The sequence below is a fragment of the Rhododendron vialii genome, chromosome 4a (genome assembly GCF_030253575.1).
Source record: "Rhododendron vialii isolate Sample 1 chromosome 4a, ASM3025357v1".
Lineage (NCBI taxonomy): Eukaryota > Viridiplantae > Streptophyta > Magnoliopsida > Ericales > Ericaceae > Rhododendron > Rhododendron vialii.
In genome coordinates this window covers 37938306-37954571 of record NC_080560.1, presented here as the reverse complement: position 1 = coordinate 37954571, position 16266 = coordinate 37938306, and the positions used below count along the sequence as shown (strand labels likewise).

The 16266-nt window shown below is 37.8% G+C and overlaps 1 protein-coding gene across 1 annotated transcript; it reads right to left on the bottom strand.

Moving 5' to 3' along the window:
• Positions 1–7839: 7839 nt before the first annotated feature.
• On the bottom strand, positions 7840–9376 carry LOC131324206 (auxin-induced protein 22D-like). Its single transcript, XM_058356068.1, has 4 exons — positions 8890–9376; positions 8584–8783; positions 8369–8468; positions 7840–8280 (listed from the first exon to the last, which is right to left on the bottom strand). Exons 1-4 carry the CDS (start codon positions 9096–9098, stop codon positions 8205–8207), a joined length of 585 nt encoding a protein of 194 aa, XP_058212051.1. The 5' UTR covers positions 9099–9376; the 3' UTR covers positions 7840–8204.
• Positions 9377–16266: the final 6890 nt, after the last annotated feature.

Genomic DNA, 16266 nt, shown 5'->3' with positions numbered 1-16266 from the left:
GATATCAATGTTGGTACATTTTCTTCTGAAGCGATGCAAATCCATGTAGGTGGGAGTTGGAATGTGGTGATATTGGGTTTCTGCGAAGCTTAGTAGTTAGAATCTACAAAAGAATACTTTATCAGAATGTCGACTAGAAATGCTAAATCTTAGTCTATAAATGATGTTTGTTAGATCAAAGTGAGTGAAGTTGATAAGGCTAGGCTATGTAGTAAGGACGCAGATACAAGACACGACAATTCTTAAAAAATAGGGAGACGGACAAGCATTGGACATGGTTGAATCTGTTAAATGTGAAACCTACATGGTAACCACTTAGTACTTGGTTATGACACCAATCGAGTGCATTATCGACCCATGGTGTCTGCCTATAGTATGTACATACATATATATTTTATATTACACTTTTGGCCTAATGCTTTTAAAGTTTTAAAGATATTACCCCAGAAAAGTTAATAGAAGTTGTAAAAACCACCTTATCGTGTCTCTATGGGTGTCCAAAAATTTTAAAAATATAATGGACACGCCACGTGTGTCCCCAGAGTGTCTAACACATATATGGCATTCTGTGTCAGTGTTTCATAGATGCTAGGTGTTTCTTTGGTCAAATGCATGAGAAGAGTTCGGTCGCTTGATCGACAATGGTTGGAAGTTATGCTAAAAAGTGACAGACTCATTGTGGATTGTAATTGCTGAAGGTTTGATCGGAAGATATGCACTTTTTCTCGTACTTAATTACCGGTGCTCACTAGTCACTAGTTTAATAGATATGACCTTAATGTAGAAGCATTAACAAAGGCCTTTCAATTGTTTGAAATGGCTTATCACTATATTAGATTTGCTAACAGAAGATATGATGGTTTCAGGATGTGTAATTGATGCCAAGCAGTACCACTTCTACTTCATGATGTTCTTTCTCATCCTCATGCAATGGCATGGAAGACTCAAGATTTCGGCATAGGAAACTGAAATTTATTGCACAAGATAATCCAGATGCCTAGAAAACAAGCGCGGGCAGTAAGCATAGGCTCATTCATTTACGGTTGATGACGGCCTAATGGCGTAAAAAGATTTTCTCCGAAGATCAAGGTGGTCGGTCACCTGATCTGAACATGACATTTTTAAGGTTTGATTTGGGATTCTCAAGCAGGTTCGCAAACATATCAGTAGGTGTTCATGGGCATTCTTGAAGTTTCAAACAGTTGAGTAAGAGCACTCCAAAGAATCAAAAGTAAGGTCTATATTCTACTTTTCGAGATTTAATACTTGTCTGGCAAAGTAGTTAATTTACTAAGCATTTTTACTTGGTCTTTGTCTGTTGATGCTTTGACTCTGGTGAAAACATCGATGTTTAGCGTATTATGTAAGGCACCTTAAGAGTCTTATCATTGTAGTCCTACCTTAGCCATCAATTAAGGAAATGAAATATAGAAAGTTACCTTGTTGATGTCAACGTTTTTGCATTGGTATATGTGTAGCATTGAGTTAGTTGAGCCCTCATAAATCACATGTTGCAATTAGAAGAATGTTCCTGTTACTCCCGTGAAAATGGATCCCTTAAAAAGACTATTTTTTTCTCATTATATGGCATCATAGTTAAACTGTCATTGTCACAAAAATCAAAGAGGAAAGGAAAATATTTGTCTAACTACAGATCACCTTTGGTTACAAAATAGATGGGAAAACATTGAAAAAGCAAGAATCCTAGAAAGTAGAAACCACTGTCAAACATCATTATTTTGTATGAGCTGTTATCAATTTTGGCTATTGAAAGGTTATGTTACTGGGCATCCTACCATGGAAAGCTGAGGCCTAATAGATGATAAAATGCACAAATATTTGATACATTTCAAACGAAACTGGGAAGTACATAGAATTATTTGTCGTTAATGGCACTTCAATAATGTTTTTCATCTCAAGCATTGTATGCCTTGCACCATCAGCATTGGCAGGATTCTTTGGTCATCTGATTAGGTTGTTCATTTTGCTTGAATTAGCACCATGTTGTTGTCTCTTCTTTTTTTTTTTAAAAACCCAATATCAAATGTCATTCATCACGTTGAAATCCACGATTACATCAAAGCACCATGTTGTTGTTTACTTTGGTGATTAACGAAGCTTTAATCATGTGGTTACCTTATTCATTCTGTTTCAAACTTCCAATCAGCACCCTGTTGTGGGTTCCGTAATATAAACGTACATTTGTCTGGGGTTGGATACACCATCCTTCTTAAGGGAACAATCAGATGATTCCCTTTGTTTTTAGTGCAGGAGACACAACTATTCGATCTATAACATGAACAATAAGGATGAATGAAAGCTAGGCAAGCAAGAAACAATCACAGAAGAACACAAGATTATGTGCTTTGATGCACAGGCTGTGTATCTACTCCACGGGAGGAACGGACGGATCAATCCACTATAGACAATAATGATAACAAGCACTCCGATCTCCTCTTAAGTGTCTCTCTCTGTTTTTCTAGGTTTCTCCTGCGACCTTCTGTTTTCCAAGTCTCTTGAGCCTGTCCAAATGACCCTCAGCTCCATCTGGACAGTCGATCCTGGTTGTCCCCAAATTGAAGCCACACACAACACACTCCATGCTTCTCACTTGGATGGTTCAAAATTTTCTAAGCATCCTTGTTTTGCCTACTCTCATTCCTTTTTACAAATTTCTCCGCTGCCAAAATGTATATGCGATCAATTGTTGCTTGCCATCCAGTCATTTCATGAATCATTCCATGCAAATGACCATCTTTAGTGTTAGGAGTCGGATCAACAACAGATGAGATTCTCCTTATGTGCACTTAGGCCCAATACGTTGGGGAGCACTCACAGAGTCCTCACCATGTCGCTTGATCCCAATAAATTTCGAATGACCCAAATCCTCAAAAGCAAGTGGTGAGGTACTCAATTGTATAGATCAATGCAAATTAACTTGATTATGATATGCATAATTATTTGAGATTTTTACCTCTAAGTACAGAAAAGTGAAGCTTAATTCCCATTAAGAAGAGATAGAATACTTAATTACAACTGGGTCCACTTTTACAAAAATATATTTACCATTAATAGAAGTGATCACCCTAGGGTTTTAGGGCATCCTAGGGTACCCTAGTATGCCTGGGTACCCTAAAATCTTAGGGTATATACCTTAGGGTTTTAGGGTTTAGGATACCCTAGGATGTAGGGTATCCTTGGGTTTAGGTTTAGGCGCTTTCATAGAGCCCTAGGGTTTAGGTTTAAGCACTTTTATAGGGGTTTTAGGATGCACTTTCCTATTATATGGTTTCAGTGGTTTAGGCATTTTCATAGGGTACCTAAGGGTTTAGGCATTTTTATAGGGTACGCTAGGGTTTATGCACTTTCATAAGGTACCCTAAGGGTTAGGCATTTTCAGGGTTTAGGGTTTCAGACACTTTCATAGGGTTCATGTATTTCATTAATTAGAGGAGACCTGATGGAAACTACTTTCTATTTTCTGGACCTCGAGGTAAAATGGTAATGATAGATAGCTTCTTGATAATTTTCTGGGGCTTTTATCCACAAATAAAACTACAAGTATTTATCTGGGTGCCATTTGATTCAGACATTGCCAGTAAAGGCAGTGTTTGGTTCCTTCATTTTTACATTTTCAGTTTCTCATTATACACTTTTAGGTGTTTGGCAAGGAGACAACAAAATACATTCTTAAACATTTAACATGAAGATTATAAAATGTATTACGCACATATCTCCCATACGCTACTCTTATTACAAAATGCATTAATTCTACACATATTTCTCAAACATTTTACGAATTCAATAATACATTTTGACCATAATATTTTCAAAAAGTTAAAAATACATGAAGCAAAATACCAAAAGTTAAAAAATGTGGCTCCCTAACACCCCCATAGCGTAGTAAACCTATCATAAACTTGTGAATTATGTCGATGATCCTTAGAACAACTATGGTATAGCGACTCCGTTTTTATACTGCCCTAATAACTGCTCTAGTTTAAATTAGAACCCCCCGCTAATGGGCGTTAGGATTGGTCCTCCAGAATTAGTTGAGGTGCGTATAAGTTGTCTGGACACTTCAATTTTTTTTTTTTTGAAGAATAGAAACACTGCCGAACAAACTGTCCCAATAACGTTGTACCTGTAACTGCAGATCAAACTGTTTAGCATGAGGAACCCATCTATCAAAAGAAAAGGGAGTGGAGGCTAAAGGCATATTTGGACTTGCAATTGCAACATGTACTAGGAAAGCAGGCTCCCCGTTCCGCTAAGGTTTTTATTTTTTGAGCACTTATTTTTCACTTTATGAGACAGATCATTCTCTCATAATACATTATCTTTAATTCAAAAAATAAGTACTTGTTTCACCTAGCAGAACGGGCGTATTTCATAAGTTTATCAAATATTTTGATTCAATTGGCTTGGCCTTAGGTTATATGTTGATTTTGGAATCGTTAAAAGTTTTCCATCATTAAAATTAATGATACAAAAAGAAACCATGCAGTAATACACCAGGGAGTGTCGAGGAATTGTTAAAGTTAAGTCCACGGAATCCAGTCTCGCATTAGTTTTTCAATAGCTTTATGCGTCATTTTGTTGCTCATAGGACAGACAAAACTAAAACAAAAGTTGTGTGATTAGAGTTGAAGCAAAGAAATTTCGTGGCTTTATTTTTCAGCAATTCAAGGAGTCTCTTTGCCTCGTTAACCTCACATCCTTAGTTAAAAAATCAAAGTTCAATGAACCTTTAGCTCTTTTTTCTATCTGAACTTAACGTTCATATCAAGATTTTGCTGGAAAAGGGGAAGTTGGAAATACATGGATATGGTCACAATTCACATCAATTCCAATGACAGATCCTATCTTTTGAGTGAAAAGTAAATCAGGTAGATTTGCTTTATAGCCCAGGGCCCCCAGCTGAGGAACCTTTGAGAATTTGGTCTGGTATTTCTTTGCTGAGAAGCACCGACATGTCCACCGGCTTCACACATCCACGTTTGATATGGATATGACACAATAATTTCCGGACGCGTGTTGGACAAGCCGAAATACGTGTTCGCTTTTCTTATCATACATTTTTGAATGGACATTTTTAAGACACGTGATGGACACATTAGGAGGTTAAAATGCAATTTTTAAGGCTAGGTCCAGAGTCAAAATTTCCATGGATGTTTCATTCATGATACTCATCATATCGTGGCCGTTGATTTGTATCTTCATAATAGTAATGGTAGAACTCTTTGTGGTTTATAAATTTTTAAATTTTTACAAAAGTAATGTTTTCATGAATTTAATATGAATTCATAAGGTAGATAGGTAATATAATTGTACTTTGTGTTAGATGTGTCTCCAACGTATCTGTGTTCTAATTTTATAAGAAATTGTATGTCTGTGTCATGTCTTGACCATGATCGTGCCGGTGCCGGTGTCGTGTCGTGACTGTGACTGTGTCCGTATCCGTATCCGTTGTTGTGCTTCATAGCAGGATAGAATAAATATGCGCACAAAGCACAAAAAATTAATTACATTGCTCGAAACGATTTTCCTTAATATAAAGTCCCTTGACAATGACACATGCATGCCCACTAACTAGCTGACATGATCCTTGTTAAGATTGTGTGTAGCCCAATCGTGATACTTTGTCAGGTAAACGGACAGGGAAATTAATAATATTCTGTTGCGAAAGATTGTTTTCTTAAACAAATTGGGCAACGCAATTGGAGTCTCTCTCTCTCTCTCTCTCTCTCTCTCTCTCTCTCTCTGTGCAACGCAATTGGAGTCTCTCTCTCTCTCTCTCTCTCAAATAGGAAGGGGAAGGACTATGCTACCTAATCAAAATGTCCACTTGAATTAAAAATCGGTTTACTATTATAGCTATATGGTTCTGTGCAACAGCTTAATACAGTATCTTACTATGATTACTCAGTCTGACTGTTGACAATGCTCTCTCTCTCTCTCTCTCTCTCTCTCTCTCTAAGACGAGGCATCATGTGTTACGTCATGTTTGGGTTTCATATGAAATTCTAAATTTTTAGAGAAGATGACTGTTGGTATTAAAAAAAACCCTTAGGATCATTAGGCAAACCTTGTCGTAGTCGACGTAAATCAATGATACATGTGGAACAAATATTGAGTGCAAATTTGATGCCGTCATGGATAGTTTTACCGGCCTATAAAAGGCCGCATAAGGAACCTCACGATACCGTTTTGTCTTTCACTATCTATCTCAACCATGTAGTACAATAGTAGCGTGTACCGTAACGGGAAATTTCCTATTAGCTTGTGGCACCGCCGCATAGTATCACCGCCATATTTCACAATATTTACTGCCCGATCGGGTGACAAGAACATTGCCTAATTACCTACTGCCATAGGAACCAGAAGTGCATAGTACAAAGAATCTAAAGGCTCCTCCTGTACTTAGATTATTAATTTGTTCTGTTCTTTAGAAGCCGGCTCTTGATTAGACAAAACGATTTTTCAGTTCTGAGGCTCAAAAGTCAAATGTTTTTGGCCAGGATACATGAGAACATGCCTAGCTTTCCGGAGTTGTGTATTGGAAGCAAGAAGGTTAGCAGCATCTTCTGCAGTTACAATTACAATACCGACGTATTTTTTAACAATATGATTTTGAATAATCTGGTTTCTGATCCGTGGATCCGGTGCTTTGATCTGAAACATAATTTCTAGACCATAGCAAGTGTCTGTTTCATATTTTAAACGGAGGCCGTTACGTACCGTATCATCCGTAACGTAACGGGATTTTGGATCTCCGATTCTGTTATTTACTTGCGTATCGTCCAACACGATCCGATATCGGCCGATATATGACTATATCACTGATACCGTTACGTTTCCTATTGCACAATTTTTAAAACCCTGGTCTGAGCTTGTCCCAACAATAGAAACAGATCTGAACAATCTGAATTTGTTTATTCCCAGGTTTAGACAAAGGGGAGTTTATCGAATTGTTACATGATGGGCCATTAAACTTCATGAGGCTTCTTAGAATTATTTTGAGACCCCCCTTTTAATCTGGGAGAAAAATCCTGTAAAGATTCGGATGATGTTGCACAAGTGCAAAGGATGATTAGATTTGTGTGAAGATAAATGTCAAATCCAAAGGGTATTTTTCTTTGAGAGAATGCAGAGGTTGTTTCAGGATGATGTTTTTTAGGTTTGTTCTTTGGCTTAGATTAGAACAGATAATAACGTCATAGCGTAGTTGTCAAACTGTGAATCAAATCGAATCGAGAATCGAAATACTCCTTTTTTCCAAATTGTGAACTAATAATCGCTTCAATTCGGTCATGCTCTCTACAATACTGTATGTTGAAATATATGTCTTTGTCTTTCAATTAAAAAGATATATCCTAAAATCCATCATTCGAGGCCTAAATCAATAAGAAGTCTGTCTTAAGTGATGAATCGAGCCTCACAAATAGCAAAAATCCTTGGATTGTATTGCAAGAGATGTAGGTTCGACGCAATCGAATTTCGCAGTTCATGTGATCCCAAATTCCCAATACTCACCTTGAAAGGCTTTCAACGCTCAAATTTGAACACTTTTTCAAACATCTCATTTGACGACTTCAAATTATCCCTTTCACAAGCAAAACATGTCGAAAAAGTGAATTGATTTGTAAATGTTCCGATTCATATGATATGTGTCACAAATCGTGTCATTTCCGTGTTCCAACTGTACGGATGGATACATTGGTGTATCGAATCATGCGATACAGATCGTTAATCGTACGATTCTAACAACAGAGCTTGAAAGACAAACAAGCACAACAGAACACAAATGAAATAAACGCAGAACTCTTGGCACAAAACTAGAACCAAAGATGTGTTTGATATACATACAACATATATAACCAAAACTTCTGAGCATTGTTCGGCATCGAGTTTCGATTCGATCTAACTAATACAAATAAAACAATACAACATAACAGGTCTCAAACCACCATGGAACTGCCTCTGCAACTTACTACTACTACTACACAGAACTCTTCAATTCTCTTGTTCTTTCTCTGTTTTCTGCTTGCTCGTCTCAGTCGAAATCCGGAGCAAAGAGGGTATCGTGCGTTCAAAATAAAAAGTCTTGAACAACCCAAGCTCGATCAAAGATTTGTATGTTCATAAAGAGGAAAATCTTCACTTCCCAAATTTGCCGTATGGGTTTCTGCGGTGTCTTTTTGTCATACCCCACAAGTTAAGCCTTTTGCTTCTGATCCTCTCATGATTCTCAGTCTCTTGCATGATGTGATGAACATACTGCAACAAGGATCCCATAGCTAATATTAGTAACTGGAGAGAGAGAGAGAGAGAGAGAGAGAGAGAGAGAGAGAGAGAGAGTGCTTACTCCCATGGAACATCCCCAACTAGCATCCAGTCACCATCTTTATCTTCATAAGTTGGTGCATATTCTGATCCTTTGTAGCCTTCCCTCTCTGAGTACTCACCTGAATAAGAAAACAAAGGTTCCACATTTAGAACTTAGAACAAAAAACGATTCCCGACACAGTTATCAGATCTCTGTGCACTTTCGTCTCAGTCCATATGATCAAATGTTCTTACCTATGGTGAGTTTGAACATGTTCTCCAGAGCCTTCAGGAGCTCTGAATAGCCCTTATAAACCTTCATGTCAATCTTTCTAAGATAAGGGGCTCCATCCATGCTTACTTTCACAAACATTCCGATCTCGGCCTCGGCCTTCTTTGGCAAGAAGCTGTTCTTCCGGTTGGATCGGACCGGTGGCCAACCCACTACTTGTGCCCTGCGATTACACATAAAACCATCAAATTAGTTGCTCATTCTTTAGACTATGTATATACCAAATACAAAAACATTTTACGTTGTCAAGTCATGGTCAAATAACTTACTTGGCCGCGGGAGCGCTCCCACGGTTGCCGTCTTCAGCCTCGGTGTTTCCCTTCGAGCCTCCGTCAGCCGATTCGGGCGATGACCGCTTGTTGTTTCTTCCATTAGCCGCGTTCTGTTGCTCGGGCTGATCATCCGTCCCTGGCAAACCTAATCGGAGCTCGGTTGCCTTTAGATTAAGGTCACCCTCATACAACAAAGAGCTTTCCATCTCTGAATTACACACAAAATGGTTCAATAACTCCTCTTCAAAACTTGTATGGAGATATGAGTATCACAAGAGAAAGTTGGGTTAGTTTTCACAAAGCTTTGCAAGGAAGTTGTGAGAGAGAGAGAGAGAGAGAATGGGGAGGCTATGAGACAAAGAAAGGTATTTTATAGAGAGGTGAATGAATGAATATCTCAATATAGGATTATATTATTAACTACAGAGTTGAATTATTAAGGGCCCCTTTTTTATTTGGTATAAACAATTATTAAGGCCCTTGTGCAATGGTATCAATCGCATGAATATATAGGACAAAGAAAAGCTAGGCTGTCGGTTGTATCAGCAGCATACGTGAGGCAAATCGCCTTCATTTAGGGAACAAGGGTTGGACAAACTCAGCCGCCCATATGGCATACTTTTTGGGACTCAAGAGGAAATGGTCAACTTTGGTTTTGGGAAAGTGAAACCAGGACACTTGGTTTGAGAGAGGGGGGGAGAAATTTTTGGGTGCAAACGAAACTGGGAAGTGGGAACCTTTTGGGTGCAAGGTACCCGGTGCTCATTCGAGCTTCAAACGTATTTTGAACGACTAAGATCTGAACACCTTCTCTCCTACTCAGCTAACCATTCTCTCTTCTCTTTTTCTTTTTGTGATTTGGGTCATCTAAAACAAGTGTGGACAATTCTCTTTGTGAGTGCTAGATCTAACTATGGGCGGTTTTCAGATGCGTGCCGGATACACATGTACAGTATCCTATTTGCATTCAAAAATTTCTATAGAGAGTGTGTTTGGGTCTCCATGGGGTTCATCCCATGTGCTTGAAAGGGGTCCACATGGGTGTTGGGTATGGGGAAATAGTAGGGCCATGTGGGGTCTAGGGTTTGGCAGGGTTTGATGAGTCATGGTTAATGGATGGTAGGGTGCAATGTACATGTGGTGTGTCATGTGGTACATGGTCATGATAGGCCCCTTGACCCATCTCCATTCATTATTTTCAATTTCGAGATATAGATACTAGATACTTATATATAAATATGAACATTTACATATAATTAAGCATATTTATATGTAAATATGATTAGTATTGGAATTGATTCCCACAAATAATTAAGTGGGAGTTGTAGAGATGACTTTCCAGGGTTATTAATTTCTTAACTGTACCAAAACTTGAACCTGTCCTTGACTTAATTAATTGGTCCCACTTTGTCCATTGGTCTGAAATCTAAACTAGGAACACCCTTAAGGTGATCATTAATCACATGCTGCAAAAGCTACTACAAATATTATCAACATCAGGGTCCATAAACTTCGTGCATGCGGACAATTGTTTCTGAGAAATTTGGGCTAATGATTAATCTCCTTTTTTTTTTGTGTGTGTGTTTCTATCCGAAACTTATCCCACCAACCGCAACCTTAGATAGAATGGTCACAGGAACTCCCTTAATTTACACAACTATTTTACATACATTGTCGCTTGCTTGGAGGGTGACACAAGCAATATTGCTCTTTAATGGAAACAGTAGTATCCCGAACTGAAACAAGTCCGCAACCTTAGATAGAATGGCCACAGAAACTTCCTTAATTTACAAACCTATTTTACATATGTTGTTGCTTGCTTGGAGGGTGGCACAAGCAATAGTGCTCTATTATGGAAATGGCTTAATTGCAAGAACATCCCATAAATTATCACTTTTTGGCAACTTCACCCCCTTAAGTTTAAAACTCCCCAACTACACCCCCTTAACTACCAAATTCGAGCAATTTCACATCCTCCCCCATTTTCCATCCATTTTTGTTAGGAATTTGGATGGAAAATTGAAAATTTTGATGGAAAAGTAAATCAATATATGAAAATGCCTTTTATACACCCCCTTTATAAACCCCCCCCTACATCAAATCTTTTTCCTCCCTCTCTCTCCACTATTGATCTCTCTCCTCCCTCTTTACACCTCTGCACCTCTACACCACTAGAAAACCCTAAACCCATTTATCCTCCTCCTCCTACCCCTACCCCGGAATTACCCCCTCTCACCCTCCACTCACCACCTCCACGAGTTCTCCACCACCACCTCCTTATCCTCCCCTCACAGGAGAAGTAGGTAGAACTACGTACGGAATCGAACGAAGTAGTATGGTTTCGAACCAGGTACAATAAACTCGATTGGATATGCTTCTATTGTCGATTGGAGATGGAGTTGGGCGGGATGGGTGGAGATTCGGTGGATACGGGGTGGTCACTGGTGTGGGCGGAGATGGTAATGGTCATCCATCTAGATCGACAAATAGAGAGATAGAGAGAAATGTTGTTCTGTTCTATGTTTTTTTTTGTCGTGTTTTTTAAAGCCAGGGGTACCTTGGTCTTTTTCTTTGACTCTGTCCAATATTTTAACAGAAATGAGGGGAGGGAGGTGAAGTTGCTCGAATTTGGTAGTTAAGAGGGTGTAGTTGGGGAGTTTTAAACTTAAAGGGGTAAAGTTGCCAAAAAGTGATAGTTTAGAGGGTGTTTTTGCAATTAAGCCAATGAAAATTGTAGTATGCCAAATTGGAACAGGTCCGCAATCTTAGATAGGATGGCCACAGGAACTCCCTTAATTTACACAACTATATATTTTACATACGTTGTCGCTTGCTTGGAGGGTGGCACAAGCAATATTGCTCTTTAATGGAAATAGTAGTATGCCGAACTAGAACAGGTTGGGCATTAAATGAGCAGCCCAAAGAAGAGGGCACATGGACTGATACGCCGGGATGGCGTGAGCCCAAAATTGTGGTACGGCAGAGGAAAGTCCTAGGGGCCAGACCGGGTTGGTTAGGTCTAACCCGGATGATAATGGAGTGGATCTGCGTGGAAACTTGAAGGCAGCTCAGTCACTTAGAGTCCGGGCCATGTGGTGCTCGGTGCGTCATGCATAACATTGATCTTAAAAGAGGTTAGGACATGATGTCACAAGGAACATGTCTATCATACGATTACTTGGAGCATAAGTCTAGTCTCTCTACAAGTACAACCCTAGAAAGGTATGTTGTTACTATTCACCACAGAACAAACTTACTAAGACATCGGAGTGCCTTCTGACTGCGTACAACCCGTTAGCCACCAACTAGTAGCTGATCTTGGAAGCTTAGGAAGGTCTGGAAAAGGAAGGACCCATTGCAATCGATCCGTACAAGTGATTCAAGATCAGATCCAGATCGCTCCTCCCCAGGAATTGAACCAAAGACTTGTGTTTGTAATGCACCAGCACCAGCACCAAGTAGTGTTACCAAAAACCATCTCTAGCTCATTATCCCATTGTTTGGCTGCATCTTCTAAATTTCATATCTCCTTTGAAAACCTCGATAAGAAAAGTACTTGAAGGTTTGGTTTGACAGAACCAATGCTTAAGCGATGCTAATAAAATGCAATTTCGAATCGGATTAAGAGTGGTCGGATTAATAATACCGCACATCACAAGATATTGAAAATCCCACACTTTGTGAATTTATGTCGGCTGGTTGTTTAATTCGGGTCAAAAAAATTATTCAGACATCGGATGCGTGATTATCTCGAACATATTGTCCAACCAGATGTTAATATCCGATCAAATAAACAGGCCCAAAATGTAATAGCAAAAATATTTATATCAGGATATTACCTTTTATTGTCTGGTCAGAGTAAAGCTTGGATATATATTATAGCCCGTCTCATCTTTCTGAAATTAGATTAGATTTAAATGATTGTGACTGATTTTGAATATTCATTTTCTTTAAATATTAGTTCGTTGACAATTTAGTGTATATTCTGCTTTTAAATATTATGCTTAAAAAGAATATGCTTTCCCAATGCTAATTGATCTACTTCATTCCATTTGTTTTTTATTAACTCATGGTGTCAAAACTAACTTACTTTTACTTTGACTACTTTTTGAATGACTAATCGCCACATTCGCTAGCGGAGACCAAGTTAAAGCCAAAGCTTTGCCTCTTACAGACTGGTTTAACAAAAAATGGTAACATCTAAGACATTTAGGACTTGAAATCTTAAAAGAGAGTAAACCCAGCCCTATGTTCCGGAGTTTAGTAAGTCAGGTTTACTTCATTCCATGTCGTTGCCAAGTGTGTGTCGTTGCCAAGTGTGTGTGTGTCTATATATATATATATATATATATATATATATATATATATATATATATATATATATATATATATATATGTATATATGTATGCTAAAAATCAGTTTTGGTTGGATCTTGTTTCATCCATCGTATACCATAAGTGTCTGATTATAGTTAAATTAAATGGGTTTCGATTCTACTATTCTTGTCTGAATCATCTTATCATTCAACATTTCCTCCATTGGTTCAATACTTTTTTATTTACAAGGAGTTGCCTAAGTTATGAGAAAATCTAAATTTGATGAGGGTACTAATTAATAATTTGAGTAAAGTTCTCTTACTATAGATAGTATATTCAATCCAAATGGGATGCCCTGCTCTCCGGATTGGTCTGAATTTGGACAAGATACAATATTTTCATTCAGTATAGCTTTTTTTGGAATACTCATAGCGCTATATGATCATATGCATTTGATCCAACCAAACACTATTCGAGAGTATATGGATCAAAACTTAATGTTTTTTTTTTCTTTTTTGCTTAACTCAATCTAATAACGTGGTTATGAATGTTCCAGTCGTTTGTGCTATATATAACAGTTTATGACTCGTCACTTTTTCCTGTCAATTGTCATCTCAATTGTTCAAGCTAACGCCTCGCGATTGCAACAGTAATGAAATCTGCAAGCATTGGCCGGTGGATGCCCAATGGCCATGGCAGCAAATGGCGCAAGGGCAGTGTTTGGTTACTGGAATGATCATTCCTACAGGACTCTTACGTTTGGTTCGCAAAAAACTTTCATAAGAGCTAATGCATGTGGTGGTGCTCGAGCCAAGAGAATGGTTACTTGCTTCACTCAAAACAGGGTCCGATGGAGAGTGATGTGCAACGAATGATCAGATTAAGGTCCTATTCTTGGCTCCCCTGTCTACCTTAATTTCAGGTAATTGGATGTGATTTGACCCATCAAATACTCAAGGAGTTAGGATTTGAATTTGGGATGACAAAATTAGAAGGAATCAATCGCTAAAATCTTATATTTCATACTTAAAGTACACATATTTTAATAATAACTATTCATATTACCGAAAGAATAAAAATAATTTAACGATCTACTAAAACGAAACTTGACTTTTTTTCTAATCCTAAAAAGAAGGTGAATTTTGTTAGTTTTAGTCTTTTAGAGAGAGAGAGAGAGAGAGAGAGAGAGAGCACGTAGGAAAATAAGAAAGAAAGAATTGTGTCGACTCTTTTTTTAGGCAACATAAAAATTACACAAGACCTGCTTAACTAGTAATTACTATGATTCGGAATAGGGTTTAAAGTTAAAAAATCACGCTACACAATTAGACTCCTTTAGAAAAAAAGTAAGGTTTCAAGTTACTATCATTTTTAAATTATATTTTTTAATTGGGGTGGCATGCGTCATCCCGTGCCCTTGGTGGCTCCGCCACATACGAGACTCGACTGTTTGGTCAATCAATCAATTGTCCAAGTCCCATAAAAAAGCCTCCATGTCTAAGGTCCCAATCAACCAAGTCCCGTGAAAAAATCCTAGGCTTTTAGTCAGTCCCAATAAAAACATTTGTTCTTTGGCACAACTGTCACATGAGATTTGAATTTGCGTTTTCTATTATGATATTGAAAGAAAGCGTAAACGTAATATGTGGAACATATTTACGGAGAGTTACTTTTTGTGTATTCATATTGGAGGTGATAAACGAGATAAAAAAATAGGGACAAAATTAGGAAAATTACTTGCAAATTTGTTTCCATTTGTTTAATGTTAATAAAACAAATATTAAAACAAGCATTGAATATTAAAACTCTATAACCTGAATATTAATTAATTAAGTTGATTCACGAAATGCAAATACAAATTTAAATCAACATTAAGGTCAAATGACCCCACTCGAACCTCTCCAACCTAATGAGAAACAAGGGGCATTAATTAGAATGATATTCTTATTGTCTGCCACTAAACCACCCTTTGGAATAGTAGACTTCAAAATTCAAATACTACCAACGATTAAATATTTACACAGGTACATATGCATCTCTCTCTCTCTCTCTCTCTCTCTCTCTCTCTCTCTCTCTCTCTCTCTCTCTCATATATATATATATATATATATATATATATATATATATATATATATATATATATATATATATATATAATACACAAGCATGTATTTAAAGTGATCATCATGGTGCTTAAAGTTCCCTTCGATTATACTAGGAGTATTTTAGCAAGTCGGTCCTCCTAGCCTTTGGTGTAGTATTGAGAATAATGAGTACCAAATTACCAATTAATCTTAGGATTAAAGTTGTTCATTTTGATGATGAGGAATACTCGGGGCGGGGGGGGGGGGGGGGGGGTGGGGGCGGTTTGGGGTGTGTGGTTGTCGGCAAATCCTACCACACAAATAGATCACAAGACTCGTGAGAACAATGGTAATTTGTGCACCTTACTTCCTTTTACATTTTTTTTTGATAACTCAGGGTGTAGACCCAATTTCAATGTCTACTAATGGAAAGTCCGCTTTATTAAAGCGCGGTAAAGTCCCATATAGATCAGGGGGTGTTTTCGGTAGTGAAAAATTTGTTGATTTTTATTGTGATTGAGAAATTATTAGGTGTTGCGATAATGAATAATAAGTTATTGAAAAATGTCAAGTTGTTACTGTAATAAAAAGAGTAGAGTTACTATAGTAAAAGGAGTTTTTGTTGATAACTTTTTTGTGAGTAAAAACGTGGTGGTAAAATGCTGAAACTTTTTTGTTAATAGAAACGAGATGGTAAAATGCGTTAAGCTTTTAGTGTTTTTTGTTAGCAGAAACAGAGCCTGATTTGAACTTGAGAAGTTTATTACACTTCCACTTTTTTTTTTTTGATCCGCTATTACACTTCCACTTTCCGCAGTACTTTGATCTCTTACCACAGATTCACTAAGATTTAGGTTAACCACACCAACGAATAAGACTCCTACGGCTCGTTTGGTAGAGTAATGAGAAATGCTAGAGGCATATGAAAGGCTACGGAATGTTTTTACATCTCCCTCACAACTACAAGTGATGG

Excerpts from the sequence above, each read along its gene's own strand:
- LOC131324206 (XM_058356068.1), bottom strand. The coding sequence starts at position 9,098 with ATGGAAAGCTCTTTGTTGTATGAGGGTGACCTTAATCTAAAGGCAACC. Across the intron at positions 8,784-8,889 it reads GGGAGCGCTCCCGCGGCCAA|GGCACAAGTAGTGGGTTGGC; the intron begins GTAAGTTATTTG and ends GTGTAATCGCAG. Across the intron at positions 8,281-8,368 it reads GTTGGGGATGTTCCATGGGA|TATGTTCATCACATCATGCA; the intron begins GTAAGCACTCTC and ends TCCTTGTTGCAG.